The 22102-nt window shown below is 34.9% G+C and overlaps 1 protein-coding gene across 5 annotated transcripts in view; it reads left to right on the top strand.

Moving 5' to 3' along the window:
• Window positions 1-22102, top strand: part of LOC118187367 (uncharacterized) — a 781272-nt gene that overhangs the window by 709990 nt on the left and 49180 nt on the right. For all 5 annotated transcript variants that reach the window (XM_085810184.1, XM_085810185.1, XM_085810186.1 and 2 more), the window contains one exon: window positions 2854-3126. In XM_085810184.1, coding sequence (XP_085666310.1) covers window positions 2854-3126 — 273 coding nt within the window. The remainder of the gene's footprint in view (window positions 1-2853; window positions 3127-22102) is intronic.

Raw genomic sequence — 22102 nt, 5'->3', positions numbered from 1 at the left:
GGTTTCTAATCAGTGATATCATTTTAAAGTGTGATAAGTTCAAATAGCCTTAACTCTTGATCATATTTCAGGAAATGGAAAATAGTGTTTTATGCTGCTTTCCCTGTCAAAAGACAAAATTAAATGGCAAAAATATCTTCCAAATACCCTTCAAAACGTTTTCTCTGAAATGGCGAATTTATTAGAGGCTTACTAATGGCTACTAATAAGTCTTACTACCCCTATGTGTAACTTACTTACAGGCTTAAGAAAAACTGATTGCTTCGTATTGTGATAAAACTCAACGGGATGCAACTAGCGTGGTTCGAATTTGAAGGTAGTAGCTAGACGACCAGAGTAACCATTTGCAACGCCACCCCCAAGAACCATCACAACAAATAGATTAATGCATCTAACGTCATGTAGTAGTGGTCTATCAGTGCGAAGCTGACAACATTCTGTGAGGTCTTCTTGTAGGATTTTCCTTATTTTGCATAACAAAGTTATTTTAAGTTGATACTGTAGCTGAACTTCTCAACTTCCCCTCACATTCTCTCGCCAGGATGTAAATTTAAAGTTAGATGAAGTGCATATTTAAACGGGTGAATCTCTGAGTTTATTCAGAGCGTGTTTTCGCTAGCCAGCGCACTTTACGTTGTTGCTTCGCTGTTACACGACTTAGCCTCTTGGCCATACCGGAATTATCATAACGCCTGTTAGGTTTTTGTGAGCCCACCTGTTAGGTGTAACTTAAATGCTATCTAGCACTAGTTATTTTAGGTTTGACTTAAATTATATTCTACGTTTTTAGTTTTCACCGCATGTTTGACGGTGCCTTTGTAACGCATGAAGAACGTACCCTTCTGTTAACTATTTTGAGTTAATAAAGGTTATTTTCACCTTTCTTCTGCGTTGGTTTCTTCACGCCTCTGCGAGAATTCGCCAGGTCATTGTAGGATCTAATCTAGTTTATGTGGAACAAGAGAGAACGACTCTACATACTGAGAGATATCGTTGATCGTGTGTCTAGCAAACAGTTCGATGATGAATGAGACAGGTTTTGCAGTCAGGCCTTTCAAAAACTCGTTAGCACCAAACCATGGTCGTGAATGTTTGCAGTTGTACTGCTTTAAGGCTACCTAAGGTGACAAATGGAACAGTCTGGTTAGTGTACAATGGCCAGGTTGATTTTGTATCAATAATGAAGATCACATAGTGAGAACAGAAGCGAAGTGGCAGCTGGATTAATACTTCTGCCTGTATGTGTTGCCGATACAATGAACACATGCTGTATTGATGAAATATTTCAGCCTACTGCATCGCCATGTCATTGAACAGAATGAATCGCGGCTCTTGTTCATCCGAGCGGTAAAGTCACTAAACACTGGTAGTTCGACTTGGGTTCGATTCTAGGCGAATGGGCTCACTTAATGGCCGTTTTCATGATTTTCCCTATGTGTAAAGTGAATAAGAGCCAGTTTCCTTAGGAAGTCCTTCGTGAAGACATTCCTTCCCTTAGGAGATAGCCCTCGCATTTTTTGCCATAATCAAATGAACCAAAAGAAACCATACTGGTGGCAGTAGAATAGTGTGCGGCCACAGGCAACTAACAATCAGCAGAACATACTTTGAAAAGTGTTGAGGTATTTCTTTTGCAAGTATGATTACTCTGTTTCTTGCCATCTGTGAGAAGTAGAGATTCTTAGGTCAGAGAATACTTTCCAAAACCCTTGTAGTAGAACTGAATTGAGATTTATGGTCAAGCCGGAATTCGAGCAGTTATCAAATTAAATTGAGACTTATGGTCAGGCTGGAATTCGAGCAGTTATCAAATTAATGTTACACGGCTATTGCATCACCCAAAATGGTGTTTGTGACACTTAAAAACTCTCTGTGTGTTCAGTAATGAGCGTATATGTAAATGTTGAATCCAAAATAATATTTTCTAACCCCATTTCTCTATATGTGTTCCTGATTTTGTCATTTGAAGCGCTTCTTCACGGTATCTGTTTTGCAAAGCAGTATATTTTTATCATAAATTGTAGCTTTATCTGAGATTCAGTATTTCCACTTAAGGCCGCCCAGATGGTATAGTTGTTAGAGAAGCCTGACTGCGATACTGAAGGGCCTGGGTTCGAATCCCGGAGACAGCATGGTTGTACCTGTCTGTCCCTTCATAGGAAGTGATAGTGGCCCACCTATTAGGTGCCTCCATAATAAAGAGACCGCCACATCCGGCCTTGTATAGATTAATGGACTGTGTTATACTGTAACTGTTCATAGTCTGCCATTGGAAATTTTTTATTTCCACTTAAGGATTGAAATTTTTTCTAACTTACTAACCCTAAGAACACAGTATATTGATTAAATAATTACCGTGTTTACTCGTGTAATAATCGTACCCCCTTTTTGAAGCAGAATAAATCGTCAAAAATGTATAATATTGTGTAGTAGAATTAATTCCCCACATAATAGTCGGACCTAGACTTTCACCATCAAGCAATGGCAAAAAAGTGCGACTATTAGGCGAGTCTACAATGTAAATTCTGTGATAAAATTATACTATTTTTTATCCATGTCACGAAAAAGCCTTTTTTTGTATGATTTTTCAAGACACAAATTAAGGAATTGTGTGTTATATCTTAAAGAAATCTCAGGCATCAGTAAAGATGCCTTCAGTTTTGCTTGCTTTTATAAATATCTGAAAGAAATGCATTTATTTAAAATGTTTTTCAAAATAAAAAAATATGAAAATTATAAATCTGTAAATAAAAAAATTAGAAAATGAATTCAATATTTTTGAATGAAACACAAATAGAAATTTCGTATATACTATCTCTCGCTAATATTATTTGGTCTATTATCCTACCCTAGAGTCGATTGAATGGCCATTATTCTGCTGCTGCAGCGGCGAAGACCATGCCGGGGGGCATGACTCCCCAGGGTCTCATGTTTCTCCCTGTCTTCGAAGGGGGTCTTCCTCAGTCCTCAGCTCCCAGTACGCTGCTGACCACTGCCTCTGGAATGTTGCCTCCTCACTTCCCTAATCACTTGAATTCATCCGCCAACAGCAGCCCCCCGAGGCAGTTATCGCCAAATGTTAGCTCCCATATCCAGAATAACAATATAGCGGACAATCCACCCACGGTAAGTGACTTCTTATTCATTTTACTCCGGCCATAAATAGATTACTAGCTCTTTATACTGACGTAAAGTTTTATCACGGCCTTGTGATGGAGATTAGGAGTTCCGGCATTAATAAAGCCTAAATAATTACCTTAAAAAAGTAAAAGAACACATAATTGAACACAATGTGATGAAAAAGAGAAAAAGACACAGCCATGTTGATGACGTAAAACGTAGATCTGTATTAAAGAGGAAGAGTTCTGATTGCATAGTATGCTAAAATGTTGCATCCGTAATGATTAAGAAACTTGGCAGCCGAGTAATATTAAATATTTCAATATTAAATGAGTAATATTAAATGTCGACTGAAATATTAGTCATTATTTCAGTCGACATTTGTGGTCATAATATACTTGGCGCTCTAATCGTACCTGTTCAAGAGCATTTTCAATTTGGATACCGTTGCGACAGGAAGAGAGCAAAGCGAAATAGTGTCATTACAGGAAGATAGGCAGAAACTAAAGGGTGCAGCTAATCGAGTGTGGAAGTTCACCAAGAGAAGGTTTTGGTTTAGATTAGAAAGGTTTCAGTTCTCGAAATTCTGAATTCAGGTTCCGAATTAACTACGTCATTAGCATTACGCAAGCCATGCAAGATGGTTTGATCTAGAAACGACGCAGTCTAGAAAAGTTATTATAATTTTTAGAATAGGGAGGGGGATTAAGGGGTTATTGCTAGTTTAAGTTATAATTTTGCTTTACATATTTTTTATCTTATGTATATATATCTATAAGTGCATATATCCAAATAATTAAGATCTACCGCAAAGAAATATGACCGACTTTAAAAGTTTATGGAAGGGCATACTCAGAAAGGATGTCCAGAAAGTTTTTGAGATAGTTTAGTATTCAGTGTGTTTTTTTATGGTTGCCCCGTCCCTCGGAGAAAATAAATGAAATCAAAGATTTACAAAGCAGTTAAAAGAGGTAAGTAATTAAGCCGTATTAAAAGATCTTGAAGATAAAAGAAAAAGATCTCGATTTCGTACTCAAATAGTATTTAAGAGTTGGGTATTTCTGATAGTAGAAGTAATTAAATATGATTTTTGAAGCATGAGAAGCTTTCATCTGTCTTTTCTTCAGTCTTTTAATTCAAAGAGGAGAAATGCTTTTGTTAAATAACTTGGTTGCTGAATACATTTCTGTGTTGTCATTAAAATAAACATTTCAGTGCGCAGAAGTTCCAGAACTGATGTCCAGCTTCTGGGGAAAAAAAAAAAAAAAAGTGTTCGAAGAATTCATATATTAAAAAAAAAAAAAAAAAATTAAAAATCATTTTGCGAGAAAAATGCTGAAAAATTTTTTGTACTCTTTGTACAAGGTCATTGTGTTACACTTTATATTACTTTCTAATTAGAAATTAACGAAAGTGTAATGGTAAATTTGTTATAGCTGATTATGTTGGTTACGTTAAATTTAGTTTTAATTAATATATTTCTTCATAATACTATTTCCATATTTGCTTATTTGGATTTTCTTCACAGGTTTTAAAGTATAACTACTTGCAAAATACTCAACAATTTTATGCTTAAAACATTGCAAATGGATACAGTAAAGGAAGCATTGTCTTAAAGATACGCTTTTATTTTTTATTATTTTTATTGTATATTACCGTCTAGCCACAAAGCAGAATAATAGTAATAATAATATAGGAAACCCTAAAGAATTATTTACGTTTAACAACTCCAACGTAAATCTGCAGGTGCTGAGTTTACAGGCAAAATTTAGCCTTAACTCTTCTCGGTTAAGCAGATTTTTAAATCAGGTAGCAATTCTTCCGAAATATTAGCGGTCCGTATGAAAATCTGCTCTATTTAAATAATAAATTACTGAAATAAGATGTAATAACTAATTGAATTTCTGAAGCGAACCAAAAATGTCTTTTAGTAATATGTAGGTTTGGCAAATTCCGGTAAGTAACTGAAGTTCTGAAACTATCTAAAAAGTCCTTTTAACAGTGGAAGCCTGATTTACCCCATGCTTAGTTTTTTTCCAGCTTCTGAGTTTGACATTACCTCATTACTGCTGTGTGAAATGAAAGAAAGAATTCGAATTTCAGTAATTGTTCAACGAAAGGAAAAATTTTAATATATTCAGAAACTTGAGAAGTGTTATTCAGTTCTCAAAATCTAATCCCTTAAGAGGTTTTACTGTAATCCTGGCGGTTTAAGCACGTTATGGTTTCATTTCAAAAATCACTGCAATCAAGTCTTACCCTTTTAAAAAAGAAACAAAGCTTTATTGAAAGAGGGACAATTCTTGGCAAACAAAGCCACGTGTTTGACTCTCTTTTCTGAGTGCGTATTGACGTTCCTGGCGTAGGCTTGAACCGACAATGGCTGCCATCGACGGCATACAAAAGCCTCCCAGCCATTTCAGCACTTACCAGAATTACAGTGGAAGATTCCAAATAAACTTGTTATGCTTTATGGACGGGAAGAGTGGTGGGAATAGGAAGCTATGTTTCTATCTTTATTTAATAGCAGGATTTGCCGCGGGCTTTCCGCTTAGTCCCTTAACAATGTCTTCAGCAGAAGGGGGTCAATATTGGACGGTGTAATGCTCTGAAGTGCCTTGTCTGCGAACATGCCGGTTTGTAAAGGACCAAATGTAATTAGAAGAGAGGTAACTTGCGGAGAAGCCGTTTGCTTTGATCTCTCTTGGTATTCTTGAGTAAGTAAACTGTCCGCTCGGAGGAAGTTTCGTGAACAAAGAGCTGAAGCTCCGATTTCGATCATTTATTAAAGGATTAATTTGTTCACCATCTTGCAAGACTTGACCTTGTCCAAAGCAAATAAGAGCTGAGAGCTTTTATTGACGACATTTGAAGAAGATTTTTCATTCAAATGAATTCAGCATGCGTTGGTGGAACGCATGCGGACGAAAATCGTTATATTGAGTTCGGAAACTTTAGTTTGGTTAGGATGGAGTGAATTGCCGTAAGCCAGAGTATTAGAGTAAAGGATAAATGAATTTAATGCACGTTCTAAGCTGAAAATTATTTCTCATTTAATTAAATTTATCTAGTTTTCAATTTGCCAAATCCTAGTTCATACATGATGCAAAATCCCGGTGTGCGCATTTTGCTCAATTTTTTAAATACATTTCATTCTCTTTCATCTTATGAACTATATTATATATATAGGCCTTTGAATTTGAAAAATAACAATATATTTATGGCATATTCACTGATGCACATTATTTAAAAATAATTCACGTCAGTTTAAAATTATCTCAGTCAGCGTTATGCAAATTTAATTTAGTCCTGCTAGATTTTAATTTATTCTACTTTCCTATTGTTCTTAACAAATAGTTTTTTAAGGTTCTATTAAATTAAATAAAATAAGATTAATATTCAGGCATGAAGAAATAGATTGAGCATTGATCTATAATGTGGGTATTACGTCTAAAAATATTAATGTAGATACAGGCAGACACGATTCATCTTGAAAAAAATAGAAAGCAAATTTAAATATTAGGAAACAAACTGCAGCAGTGTGAACTTTAAGAGTAAAAGTAATAATCGTAAATAAATGAAATGCAAATGCATTTTCTTTTTAAATGATGACTTAAGCAGATTTTTCTTTTTTCTTTTTTATATAACTTTATCGTATTTAATATACTTAACGTACAAAAATTATGCGCTAATCGAACGCTTTTGTGATAGTAAGACTTCTTATCAATTGTGGATTATTAACAAACTAAGTTTTTTTGAGACATCAACAATTACACTCGATCTTTTGATATCGCTGTGGGTCGGCGGCCTTAACCTCTGCGTTGTTCTGTGGTCAGCTTTGCGTGAGTCTAAGCAAAATCGCTGGCAACCGAATCAGTTTTCCATTTGAGACACGCGTCAGTTTAGAAAGGCAAGTTGTTTTCTAACTCCGAAATTCTTGCATTGTTTAATTCTCTTGTCTCATAGAAAGTTCTCTTGGACAGATTTTGGTACGTAATAACTCCAAGGATATCTTGGAGGAAAAAGAACGTAAAGCGAGCAAATTCTTATCAGATTGGAAAATGTCGCTTAAATACCTTCAAAAATACAGATAAGAAATAAAAACAATCCAAGATTTACAGGCATCATTCTTTATCGAAAAAACACTAATTAATTAAAAGTATCCGAATAGAATAATATGGGAATTATAATCTTTAAACGATAAATGTTAACTCTAAAATTATCCCTCTAATTTTTGTTTTATCCATAGCTGTGAAGGTTCCTAATTTAATGATACAATATTCATCTCTAACACGGTATCTGAAGTTCTAAAAATATACTGTACTTCTGTAAACTATCTTTATCTTTGGAGGGGGGTCATGCATTTTATTAATCACGCTACTTAAATATTAATCCTTAAATCTTAATCTAATAAGGTAATTTGGTAGCTGAGTGGACGAGGACGAGCCGCAACAGAAAAATACCAATACATTAATATTACATAGTGTCAATATATGAATATCATAGACTACATTCATTTATATGCTTAATCATTTTAATGGTATTTTTAACAGGGTAATTACGTTTCGACTTCGTAACCGTAGTTATCTTTATGGGTTTTTTCAAGTCCAGAATCTAGGCGTTTCTCAGTATATTTGTTAGATAATTCATTTGGTTTGTGTCATTTTTCTCACTTACTTGAGTTTTATATAGTTTCTATGATCTTTTAAAAATTTCGTTTCTTTTGCAGAGACACATTTTTCTCCTAAAGAAAAGAATCCTAAAGAATTCTGTGCAGCTTTGTTAACATTTACAACATCTAAAACAATTTTGTTATTGTAACAATAATAGTACCAAAATTTAAATTTCAGGTTCCACACTGTTTTAATTTTCGACATGATTATATCCATTTCAGATTTTTTGCTTTCTTTCCCTTTGTTTGCTAAGAATTTCAGTTAGTAATATCGTTGTCGACAAGATATTCTTCTCCACACCCACAACTAACTCCTAATAGAAGAAAGAATAAAATTTACTATGTAAACCCTACCTTGCGGTACTGTGAGAATTCATGCACCCACAACTAACTCCTAATAGAAGAAAGAATAAAATTTACTATGTAAACCCTACCTTGCGGTACTGTGAGAATTCATGCTGAATTTGCTGCGGCAGTGCTACCATATCTGCAAAAGCAAGCCCAAAACTATGCAGTTGGAAAGATTTATTGCCGCACATGTCACGCCTTTCAGTGGTGATGTCATGGTCTAAAACATTTGATAGTTTCGGTTTAATTGATTATGGCAAAGCACACTAGGCTAGGTGCCTCGTATACATGGAAACTGGCTCGTATACATGTTACACATAGGGAAAAACACGAAAACGCTCATGCAACCTGTCCTTTCGTCATGCAACCTGTCCTCGTATACATGACAAGATCTTCCACTTTTCACTTCCAGTTAGGATTATTTAGATTATATACGACAAGGCACGAGAAACGTTACCAGGGCAAGGGACCGATGCCTTCGTGGACGGTTTTCTAAGAAAACTAGTTAGTAACAGTGCGCCTGTGTAAACTGCGAAAACTTCCATGTAGCTAGTCTGTTTGCCGTGATTTGAACCCGGGTCGAACCAGCAATATTCAGTGGTTTTACCTCTCACTCGTCTTCCACTTTTCAGAACATTTTCTTTCAATCCGTTTTACTCAGCATGAGTGAAAAATTAATCATATATTCCAAAATTATTAATAAATCCGTTAGCATTTACTAAATCTCAGATTTTTGATTTCATGTTCCTTATTGAACATTAATTTCTTACCATAAATTATGTAAATTTGTCGTACATCGTTCAAATCAAAACTTCTTTAAAAACACAGTTGGGAAATATAATTTTAATGTAAACAACAACAGAATCATTTGATAATTGATATCCGCGGAGTGTTTGTGAAACATAATTTAAAAAGTCAGCAATTTTGCGATGTTCCTCGTGCATAATATTTTTCTCAAATTTAGCCAGAAACTTTGTTTTCGGTGTGTACGTTTGAAGGTCGTCTAATTATCAGATGATTTTGTATTCACTTTACAAGTAGTTGCTGATAAAATTAGCTGTGGTAGAGATCATAAGAATGGAATATGTAAACAATTATGTTACATGGATCTCAAATATCGTAGTCTAGTGAGTTTTTTTTTTTTTTTTCATATCTTAGTATAATAAAATTTCAAGTGCCGTGGATTTGTTAAAAGATTGGTGATCTATGAGAAAGTAGCTGAAGAATATAAACAACTAGGCAAAACTGATACAGGGATTTCTTTTTTTTTTCGAAATTTTTGGGTTGTGTGAGGATGTGAAAAGCAGATGGAGGATGATTGATTTGTTACTGTTTAGTGTTTCAAATGTGCCCATATAACATGATTTGTAGTCTACTCTGAAGTGACTGATGCAACCAAAATGAATGGCTCAGTTTGCTTTTAAATATTAACTTGATTAAAGCGTAAAGTATTAACTCGACCAGTCGAGACTTTCATGGGCTCCTCTCATCGAAACAGGAGTCAGAATTAGTGTAAACCAAATTTAGTGCAACTGTACACTTTTACTAAGCATCACAAACAGCATTTGAATGCATTTTCGAGTGAGGGTTTGAAGTATTTCAAAGCAGTTGAGAACAGAGTTTTTATATCTTCCTGTCTTTACGGAATCAAAGAGCACTATTTCCCTGTGAGCTTCTGTTTATTTTTTTTGGTGGGGGGAGGGGTAATATATAAGAATTCCAGGAATTCTTTGCTACAGGAAAATTCTTAGAATTTTTTTTTGAAAGAAACAAATTTATTACTATGTATGTTGCCTTATATGTCGGTGCTCCGATTTCGCAATTGTGTCCAGAAACAGTGCTGTATTTCAGAGGTATTTCTTTTGGATGAAACTGACGCCGCATACAAAATGTTTTCTCTAAGAAATCGGTGAAAAAAATGTGTTGTATTCTGAAAGTGAGTCTTTATTTTCTTTTGCCTCACTCGAACTTAGTCGCACGCCTTCCGATGCTTGATTTTATTCAGGCCGTTCCTCGGCTGACAGTCGGGAAGACGCGAGCAGCAAATTGCGTTTTCTTCACTGCTTTTATATATTTCCAACAATTACAGGAGCGCTTCAAGAACGCGCTTCGGTTGGTGAAGAGTTCCGGAAAATTCCCGGGGGAAACTAAAGTCGTTAAGGGAGACGCGATTTTTGCGGAGGAAAAACGCTCCAAAACATGCAGGAAAAATAGGCGCGTCTATATAAAAATTGAGACAGAGACATTGTTTTTATTCGTCGCTTTGTTTTTATTGAATTACAGAAGTGTATGCAGCCCTAACAGACACAATTGGTCGCGATGCGAAAGAGGAGAAAGTGGGGAATAGATTTAGAGCTGGCGATAAAGCAAGAACAACTGGCATGGAAGCGAGTTCTTTATTATTCGCTGCACTTTCGATTACCTTTACCGATGCACTCTGGAGACAAAAGAAAGTGATGCGGGAAGGAACTCGGAAGTAATAGAAGCAAGCATCTCTAAATGCGAAAGGATGGGATAGTTGTGTCATAACAAGGAAAAGTCAATTTACCGAGGAGCAGAGAGAGAATCTCTAAGCGACCACGGGAAAGAAAATCAAAGGCTTCCACAATGAGTGGGCGCGATTTGTTTTTCCTTTTATCCTCTATTGTTGGGCTGCACTTCATCTGCATGAATTTTTCATGTCTTAATGTAGCCCGATTGAATAATGAACATTTACAATGCAGGCCCCTTTCCCTCTCTTCCTATCTGTGTGCTCTGGAGCCTCCTCTTTCAAAGTTGCCTCCCACCCCCCTCGTTTTCCTTCGCCTGTCTCTTAATATTTCATGGCAACCGCTCCTTCCGCCTTTTGTTCGGGTGCGCTCAGTGTCGGAACATGAAAGATTGAAGAAGAGAGAACGACATAGAAGGAGGGGTGCATATTCCTTGTGTTCACTCACTCTCCGACTCGATGTTGATTCAATTTGAGAGCAACAGTGGATCTTGCGCTACGTGAATGGCAATTATTTCTGCTCCATCTAGACACTGATTTACATTGAGGCATGGGCCATGTCGGGCCAAATGACTCCGCGGCACTTCCCTCCCCCCCACCGAACACGCCCTTCTTAAACCACTTCAAAACCTCTCAGGGTCTGTTCAAAAAATTCTATTAGGCCACTTTTTAGGCTTAAAGGCCCCTCCTCCGTCGGGCGGGAGATTGCTCATTTCGGAACCAATTCTAGCAATTGGGGACGGACAAGGGTGGCGAAAATACCTACTTGCGGCTAATCGGTTTCACAGACTGTGTAATTCAGAAGTAGCTGCAGCGTTTTCCGCCGAGAAAAGCGGGCAGACTTCAGACGTATTTTTTTAACTGCGTTACGCGTCATTGCATGTGCATAAAAGGGACTACTCAAGTACACCAGTTTCGTACATCATCGTTCGACCTTCTTTATTAAACCCATAAAAGATTTAATTTCTTCAGAAAGCACCTAAATATTTCATAATGTCAGAAAGCGCATTTTTTTTTATCTGTGCACATTATACCATTTAACTATGGGATTACATTCGCGTTATAGTGGTTTAAAAATTTATATTTTTCATAATGAAATGTCTAAAACTTTTCACTTGCATTATTACTGAACTTCTCACAACATTATGCCAGACTGAATTTAAAATGAATAAATTTTGTTGTCTCTCTAAAGTAAATATTCAGTGTCGAAAAGGAAATGCCTTTGCTTCAAATCTTTAAAAGCAAAGTAATTGTATCAGTAATCAAGCAGTATTTTCACGAGTTAGTTTACAAAGCAGTTTTGTTAGTTTCAAAACGCCGTGCTTTCTTTTTGTTTTTAGTACATTTCATTATTTATAGCTGTATTTATAGTTGTATTTTCTACATGTAGAGTCATAAGATTTTTTTTTTTTTTTTTTTAAAGAAGGAGAAGTGAAAAATGTGTAGTGCCGTCTCCGAGACTCGAACCGGGGACCTCTCGAATGCACGTCGAGTATGCTTCCAATTACATCAGGATGGCATGCCGAAAGAAAGGAGAAAATACCTTATATACTCCCTTTTTAAAGGGTGGCTGGAATTAGGAGGACCCAATCACCAAATCCTGGTGGTGACGAATTATCGTCCACCACCTTTTATAAGTTCAGGCGCTACTTTTAAAGGCATTAGGGATTTTTTTTTCTTCTGAAGTAGAGGTGAAAAATGTGTAGTAACCTCGCCGAGACTCGGGCCCTAGATCCCTTTATTACGCGTTGAGTATGCTTCCAACACCACGAAGCCATGCGTAAAGCGGAAAAAGGAGAGAGAAAATACCATATAACATTTCGGAAAAGTACGTCATATTTATTATTCTTTGGTTTCTGTATTAATTTTAGATTTTCAATAATTATATTAATATATAACATCCTACAGTACACTGTAACATGTTTGTTTGAGAAAAAGATAGCTATTGCTCTATATATCAGTATTAATTCAAGCTTTGAAATCGCCATTGGCGATGTTGTCATCTTGTACCATTTGACGATTTAGGACACAGGTATCCAATCTTTTGCAATTTCTAGCTAGCGCATCCCAACGCCAAACGCTGCGCCACTCAATGAAAGCTGCGGCATGAAAAATTTAAGATTTACAAGCGAATGCGATGCAACTTATATTGTTAACGCGGCTTACAAAATTACAATTACCTTTTCATAACCAAAGGCGTATATTTGGAAAAAAAAAAAAAAAAAAAAAGATATGAACATTTCTAATCTGAATGTGAAACCTGTTTTTATAAACACTGTATGCGTTTGCACCTAATTTGATGGACGCGAATAGTGACAGCGAAAAATATATTCATGGTGTTCGCCAGAAATTTTAAAATTCCTAAAACACTAAGATTGGGATATTTGTAAAACGCTAAAATAGATAATGGGCAATATTCGTAAAACGCAAAAATTAAGTTTTCTTAATACTGCTACGAAAATCCATTTAAATAAATATAGTCACTTGGGTACTTAACTAGTCATTTGGGTACTTAACTAGTCACTTGGGTACTTAACTGCAGCTTCCATTTGGAATGGCTCACCAGCGGCATAGCGGTTAACTCGCAAAACATTCGTAGTTCGATCCGGGTTCAAATCTCGGCAAACGAGCTGGCTGCATGTGCATATTTGTGATTCCCCCCCCCATGTGTAAACCTGTATAACAGCCAGTTTTCCTTAAAAAGTTCTCCACGAAAAGGCGGTTAACTCACGAAATAAATCCAGTTTCTTATGTTAATGTGAAGCTATCACTTAATAGTATGTCTTCAGTTTGCCTAATGATGTATCTTTATTATTAAACATCATAAAACTGACACTTGCATGAAAACATGCGAAATAATTGCGAATAATGATTTACCCGCATAGTCATTTGCAAGATTTCGAAGCTCAGCTTTCGCCGTTAATTCTAGTACTAAAACCTGTGAAAGAGATAATCCTAAGGAGATAAATTCTGTTAAAAATATTTAGCTTCAGAATTTTTATGCAAGTAAAATAACCGCATTTATTGAGATTAGAGCGTAGTATTAAAAATATTTAGCTTAAGCTTCAGAATTTGTATGCAAGTAAAATAATCGCATTTATTGAGATTAGAGCATAGAAATTATTTTGCGTATCCCGGGATTAATAATATTGCCTCATTCAGACGTATTCTTAGAATTTTGTGGGATTTGTGATTAGATTTTCCGAAGCGATAGCGCTTACGTAAACAGTGTCATGTGGTAAATGATTTTAAGCTTAACTAAAACATGTTTAAAAAATCCAAAATAGATAGAGGAATACCCTTGCTTTATTTGGTTAGAATTTCACTTTGCGTAAGTACGAACTAACGAAACATTGCATTAGATTATAGTAGCGATTTATTTTTTATAGATTTATAGATTGTTTTAATAAGTTAGTAATTTAATTTCTAATCATTTTAAATAACTGGGAAATTTAAAAAGTCTTCCCACCTATTTCTTACTAAAATAAAAGTATTTTTTTCGATGTGCATGGCAAAGCAAAAGAGAACTGGTTTATACTATCCAAAACGCTTATAAAATACTTAAATTTGCACCTAGAAAAAAAACCAGATGGCGAAGGTTAAAATTTATTTTAAATGAAAAAAAGGAATATTAATATATATGAACGTGTATTTAGTAAAATTAATGTAATAAATGCTTATGTAAATTGTTTGGAAATTTATAGTAAAAAATAAATAATTTTTAAATGTTTAATTATAAATTTTCCTTGTTCAATTTTTTTAAATCATAATTTGAAATTTTTTTTTAATATAAAGTGGCTTAATCTAAATTTGAAATTTGCTCTTCGATATGTTTCATTATTTTTATTGCCATTTTGTTTAGCACGTCTTTGTGCATCCCAAGTTTATTTTAAGTAGCGTAATTACAAGAAATTTACTTGCGTCATGTTTGAGAGTTGTAACAAGAGGAATTATTTAACATCTCTGTAACCAGTGCTATACGTGTTATTTGATGCACTGAGCTGTATTCATTACAAATTTGGAGCGAAAGGTGATATTTCTTTCTTCCCCCTTTTTTTTAATTTCCATAGATTTAAATCAATTTTTATATCCTTAATTTTTGTGTATTTTAATTTAAACCGACATTCTTAATCTGTGGTATACCGAACCTTTGTAATTCGTGAGTTTATAGACACGAGCCCGTGCACTGGAATTTTCAGCCATCTGCGCATATAATTTAAATAAATGATTCAAGGATGGTAAAAAAGAAATTAAAAAGAATGATGAAGTGGATCAGGGGAGGTTGTCTGAATTTGGCAAAGCATACGAAGACTACCTGCCTTGAATGAGGAATACCTTCGTGGAGGCCTTTCTAATAGAAACTGGCTCGTATTCACGTACATGGGAAAAACTATGAAAATAAAACATGCAACCAGCCCATTCGCCTGGTATCGAATCGAGGTCGAACTCTCCGTATTCAACGGTTTTCACCACTCGACCATTGTTAGGGCATGATAAAGTGGGAATTTGAAATAAAGCTATTAAATTTCTTTGAATTCTCTTAAATATACTGTCTGGGTCATTTTGACATTGGGTTAAACATAAGGGCATAGCGTAGTAGGTGATTTATGGCAGCAGAGCGTTCAAGAAATCGGCCGGAAGTGATTCAGTCCTATATGAGCTAGCTCAGCGGTTCTCAACCTTTTGACTAACGCGTACCACCTAAACAAAAATTGGAAACTTTAGTACCACCATTACATTTTACAATGATTATTTTTCAGTTTCTCAAATATAAAAAAAAAGTATATTTTGTCATTTGCACAACCTGCTGACTATTTGTATTAAATATGCACTCATAAATATTTGATTAAAAACTGGTTGCCATTTTAATCATCAAAATTTAAGTTATAATTCTAAAATTTAGGCCTGTTTAAGAGAGATCAATTTCTTTGTCTGGTCTTATTTCACTTAGTTTTAACCGTAAATTAGGATAGACTTTTAATTTTGTTCTGTATTTATGCAACATGGAAGGACATCATTGTTCACACAAATATCTTTTGCAAAAAGGCAATAAAAATGTAATACCTTTATTTGAAATTCCTTTAATTTAAAAAAAAAAATAAATTTTTTTCTGGTTCAGCCAAAAATTAACTTTTTGAAATCTTCAATTAGAGTTCGATCACAAGAAATTTGTATGAAAAGTTTTTTTTTTTTCTTTACGAAATTTTTGAATTTAATAGTTAAAAATACTTTGTTTCTTTGAGTACCACCTACTTTTCTCTTGTGTACCACCGTTTGAGAATCGCTGAGCTAGCTCATACTCACGATAAACGTAAGGAAAGCGACAAGTATTTCATACAACTAGCGCTTTCAATACCGGGAATCTAGTAAACAACGAAATGCCATTATTTAGTGGTCTGCATCCGGCCATGCAGTGGACTATTTGTCCATTTCTTTTCAAAAATGAGTGAATTATTTGAGTTACGGCAGGGAATCATTTATAAAAATGAATCACTAACTATGGCTTTACTTTTTTAACAGGAAAAATTAACTAAAAATGTCAGTTTAAAACAAATAACTGCCTTATTATGTTAGTTCCCAACTTAGAAAAGGCAAGGGAAGGTTGAAATTAATGAAATTTAATTGGAAAGGAGGGCTTATGAAGAAGGTACTTAAAAGTGAAAATAATACTCTTACTGGGAAATTTTAACAGCAAACATTAGTCAGAAAGTAAATTTTGCAGTATTAAAACTAATTGTGACCAGATTAAGCTTTCGTTTTGAAATTCCGTAGCGAATATTTTAACATATTTTAAAATTTCAATATTCGGTTTAGATTCCATTGGGTTATTTAGATAACGGCAAAGCGTGCAAGGGCTGTCTGTCTAAGAGAAGGAACTCCTTCATGGAGGACTTCCTGTAAGAAACTGACACATATCCACATTAAGTATGAAGAAAATTACCAAAACTTTCATGTAGGTCGCCAGGTAAGAGAGGACTTATCCTTACATTATATTTTCGATTGTTTTCAACGGCAGATATTACGTAAAAATTTGTGTTTAGATATATTGTTTAGTCTTTCTTTCGTTTAAAACCTGGCAGCTTATGATTGCATACAGTTTAGCGGCAGAATAAAAGACGTGAATTAAAAAAAAAAAAAAAAAAAAAAAAAAATTGCACCCACATAACCATTTACATAATAATGTATGATGAGACCAAAAAGGCTTTTTAATTATTCCACAGATACCGTCTCTCTTTACTCATTTGGAAGCTATTTCTTTGTTGTTAAATATGATCATTAAGAAGAACATTAAGAAAAAAATTTTTGCAGGGAAAGAAAAATTCTCCGCAATTTATGCTCCCTCCCTTTTATGCTCCTAGGTCTCACTTTCTTTCAATGCGGCGTTTTTTCTCTGCCAGACGCAAACGCCGTTTGCTCCTAAACAATACTGTTTAAGAATGCGCACCATTCAGAATTGACCGTGTAATTACTTGCTGCTTCTAGGGGAATGTGATATTTCCCTTTTTTAGTAATTGTTGTTGCTGCTTTAGCTTGCACTGGAGCACGTGCTTTCAGTCTCTGGCTGTTCGGGCGTAGATATATAAATACATGCATCCATACAACCAAATAGACTCAAACAGATGAGCAAGAGCCAGCTTTAGCTAAAGTAGGTTTTTTTCCCCCCTGCTTCATGCCTTTTTACTTCTCATTTTTCAAGAACTTTTTCTCCCCACACGGTCATCTTAGAAAATGGAATTTTCTCAGTATGTGCATTAAAGTTGGCGTCGGCTTTCCAAAGTATAATAAGCGATTTCTTTGCGCTGCCTTTCATAATTTCGTTCGGCAAAACAGTGAGATGGCATACAGATATTTTCAGAAGAATGAGAAAAAGGGAAAAGAAAGATAAAAAAAAAGATAGACGGTTTATTACTTTTCCTTCCCTTTTCCCCTGTTTTATTATTGATGGTTTTTGTGCATTCATTTATTATGCTCAATATTGTTTAGTTATTTTAAAGTTTTCCAGCATCAGGGATTTTTTTAGGGGTGAGCGAAATTTGCCTAATGTGTTCGTTGTTTGTGCGCATAAATTTGCGCATTTTTCTCCCTTTTTTCTTCCGTGAGATGAGGAAAAGATAGCAGAAATAACCTTAACTATTCCGAGAGCAGGGAAAAACCTTCTGCACAGGAGAAAGTTGTGTAGAAAATAACTTAGGAATCATAATTTGCGTATTCATTTCTTCTTGATATTAGGAAGAAAATCATTTGCATTTTTACCTTCAGGATCCCATTTGCATTTTCCTCCCCTTTTGCATCGTGACATCAGTTGACTGCAGATTTTGATCTATTATGAATCTTTGAAAAATGCTGGAAAAGGCAGTTTTCAATAAATCTTTTAATTTTTCCCAAACTTCATTCGAAAATGGTCTTCGCGAAATTTTTGCAGTAATGCGAGCACTCTTTTCGTATCAGGGTTTGGTCAAGATTAAATTCGCTGGCATTCAAACGTACTCAAATTATTCAAAGTGTATTCAGTGGATTAAGCTGAGACATGCCTTTCTTTTTTTCACTATTTCAGCCATATTTTGGGGATTCAAGTTACATTTATATGATAGCAGTATTCAAATATGTGCCTAAAATAAATAATATAATAATAAATAAATTTTCTTACTTTGATAAAATTTTCTTACTTTGATAAAATTTTCTTACTGGAAAATCAGGATTTTTTACAGTAATTAAATAAAATTTTTTATGGCCAATAACGTATTCTAACTAAATGCATAAATTCTAGATACTAGTAGTTAGTTAGTTCTAGGTACAAGAAGTAATGCAGTTTCGAATAAAATCTGTATTATTAAACTATATATATGTAATAGATTCTGTAGTAGAACGCAGGCGGTTGAATCCGTGATGCCTTAGATATGTTGAAACTCCAGTCTACAATGAATAAGATATTTGGCAGTCGAGGTATTTTTAATTCAACTTTTATTTCAGCAAACATATTGCGGCCACAAACAAGTTGCACATTATTTATGCCTATTCCAAAAGTTTACATTCTTAATAAATTTGGAGGCAAACAGACTGCAGTCCAGCTAAGCCAAAGCGCAGAAAGCAAGTGCGTTATGTTCAGGGTGAAATCTTAATTCAGACTGATTTAGTTTTGGTTCTCAATGGATTTTGATTGGTTAATTAATACTGCTGTAAAATTAATATTGGCTATTTGAGTTTTAGTTCCAGTTACTCCATCAGAATTATGTAAGAGTCACATGACATGGATTAATCTCGAAATGACGCAGTGCAGAGAGAGAGATTACCATTTTTAGGATAGAGAAGGAAAGTTAATTTACGCCGCTAATTTAATCTTTTACATATTCTTTATTTTTCTTACATATATATATATATAGAGAGAGAGAGAGAGATAGACAGTATATGTAAGTAATACAAATTCCAATAATAATAAACAGATAGCACAGATACCCGTGAGGAAAATTCTAGTTAGATATTGCTGTCTATAGTGAGGTGAAGTGGGTCAAGTGCAGACTGGTTTTTATAAAGTTCGAATTTAAAACCTGTGTATTTTCAGTCTGATCTGTATGGTCTGTATGCTGGTATCAAACGCTTTGCATAGTTATTACTGTTTAATTAATATTAACTAAGCTTCTAAGCGTTCTTGTAAATTTCTATTTTGATAGGGTATTGAACAAAATGTCAACTTCCTTGCACTTTCATCCAGAAATGGGGCAAGAGCGTAACTTTGATTTGAAAATACTTGAAACCTTGTTTCATGTCTAACGGAGCTAGATGAGAACTAATAACAAGCCTGCTATAAAATACTTGGTTGATTAAAGCGAGAAAAACATGTTCATTCCTGAGCGACAACTGTGTCGAATAACCCATATTAACTTGTTGTATAAGGTATTTCTCACGCCTTCTTAGCCAGCCTTCGTGATGTAATGGTCAGCATACTCGGCGCGTATTTGACAGGTCCGAGGTTCGAGTCCCGGCTAGGGCATTGCTCATTTTTCACGTCTCCTGTTTCGAAATAACCTAATGACACTACAGTAGAGGCCGAACTAAAAAAGGTGGTGGATGATGATTTTCCGTCACCAGGATTTGGCGATTGGGTGCTCTAATCCCCATTCACTCTTTAAAAGGGGGGGGAGTATCATAAGTTATTTCTTCCTTCATAGCATGCCTTCGTGGTATAAATGTCAGAACGCTCGGCACGTATTCGAGAGGTCCGACGTTCGAGTTCCGGCGAGGGCATTGTTCCACCACCAGGATTTTTGCGATTGGGTCCCCTAATCCCCAGTCGCCCTTTAAAAGGGGGAGTATATAAGGTATTTCTGCCACCTTTTTAGCGTGCCTTCGTCGTGTAATGATCAGCATGCTCGGAGCGTATTCGAGAAGTCCGAGTCCCGGCGAGAGCATTGCTCATTTTTCACGTCTTCTGCTTCGAAATAATCTAATGACTCTACAGTAGTAGATTACTGCGTACCAGTTAGAGAAATTTCCCTCATATTATAATAAAAATAACCGTATACGCGCTTGCCCCGTTTACGAACTTATCCCCCTCCACCTTATATGTGTATTATAAGCATTGGACCTAGAAATTATAGTACTATAGAGCCTAAATAAGTACCATAGATTCTTGTAATATAAGTTCCAGTTTGATAATGGAGATGCATTTAATAATGCTTATATAGATATAAATTTGCTGGATATCTTCGTAATCATTAAGGTAGTCGGACATACGCTTTTAAGTAACAAGGTTTTCAGTTTGTATAACAGTTAGTTGATACCTGAAGAGCTGACAAAAACTCCAGCGCTTTACTGTGGCGTCAACAGGTGTCGCCCTTAAAGCTGCAGGTTTCTCTGAGTATAATTCTTTTTTAGGGTGCAACACTTTTTCATTATTTGAGAAAATTTGTAAGAACGACCCTTGTGTATTTGAAGACACAGTGCTTTTGATAAGTGAACTGATGATTACATGTTTGAAATATAGGTTGCAGGAATAACTTGTAACATGGAAATAGTGACTTATTGTATTTTCTGGGTGCAATGAACTTGGGAAAATTAATGAACTTGCTTCCTTATTATATAATATTGAATATTTTGAAGTACAGAAGATCGAGGTACAGTTCGTTTACAGTAATTAACGTGTTACAGTACAAGTGTATTTTATAATTTTTAGTTGTTAAATTTTGCGTTGCTAAAATCAGGCATCAGGAAATAAAAGTTTTGAATAATTTCTTGCTTCTGTAAAGTCGTTGAAAATTTTAAATCTAATGCTGTTAAATTCATCGTTCAATTGTTGAAATAGTAGTGAGCTTGATATCATCGGTGTTTGATTTATTTTCCTTTATGTAAACGACGTAAATTATGTAATTAATCAATTTAATCTCGTATATCTGAAAATTTACTTTCCTGTTGTTTTCTTTCTACATTGTGTTTTGGAACAGTTTGGCGATAATTTCCATTATAAGATTGAATCGTTTACTTGAAAGCTTTCTTTGCGAGAGTAAATATGTAGTAGTTTTCGTAAAATATTCAGCTAATGTAATTTCAATAATTATTTTCAGTAACAAATTTTCTAATGATAATTCAAATGCATGTCCGTAATTATTTCTGATATAGGTATGAGCAAACTTATTAGCTTGACAGAAGTTTCTCCGGTCGAAAGTTATGCAAAATATGCTGCTTTATCTTAAGACATGTCAGCAACGGTAGTGGAATTACATTACTGTTTATTTCAACAATAGCTGCGTCATTTTGTAGGTACAATTTTACTAAAGCGTTACTTCTTAAATACTGTGCATATAGTAAAGTTTTATAAGTATAATTTTTAATTTATGCATATAACTTTTTATAGAATCTCAAATGCGAGAGATTTTACAGTACCGTACATAATACAAATTAGGTCTAATTACGAGTAGTTAAAAAATTTATTGCATGAGACATTGGTTATTATTATTTTTTTTTTAAATATGGTTGCGAAGTTTTGATAATAGACTTTATTAATTACATATATAATATTTCTAAAATTATGAGATTTATCTGAGGTAATGCGGCTGTGGAGGAGTCAAATTAAATCTAGCATTTGAAAATAACTCCTTGAAATCAAACGCAAATAGTTCTTTTGTAGCATTTATAAGGTTATTTTCTCCTCCTTTCTGCATGCCTTCGTGGCGTAATGATAGCACACTCGGCCCGTATTCGAGAGGTCCAGGTTCTCGTCTCGGGGAAGGCATTGCTCATTTTCATGTTTCCTGCTTTAAAAATCCTAATGGCGTAATCAACTTAAAAAGGTGATAAACAATAATTCTTCACCATCGGGATTTGGCGATTGGGTCTCCTAATCCCCCAGTCACCCTTTAAAAGAGGGAGTATATGAAGTATTTTCTCTCTCCTTTCCGCATGCCTTCGTGGTGTAACAGTAGCAAACCTGGCGCGAATTTGATAAGTCCAGTTTCGAGTCCCGGCGAAGGCATTGCGCA

Source organism: Stegodyphus dumicola, chromosome X2 (genome assembly GCF_044657685.1).
Source record: "Stegodyphus dumicola isolate Sdum_Otavi_A_Nest chromosome X2, ASM4465768v1".
Lineage (NCBI taxonomy): Eukaryota > Metazoa > Arthropoda > Arachnida > Araneae > Eresidae > Stegodyphus > Stegodyphus dumicola.
Note: the sequence above shows the minus strand (reverse complement) of the source record. Positions and strands in the feature narration are given on the sequence as shown.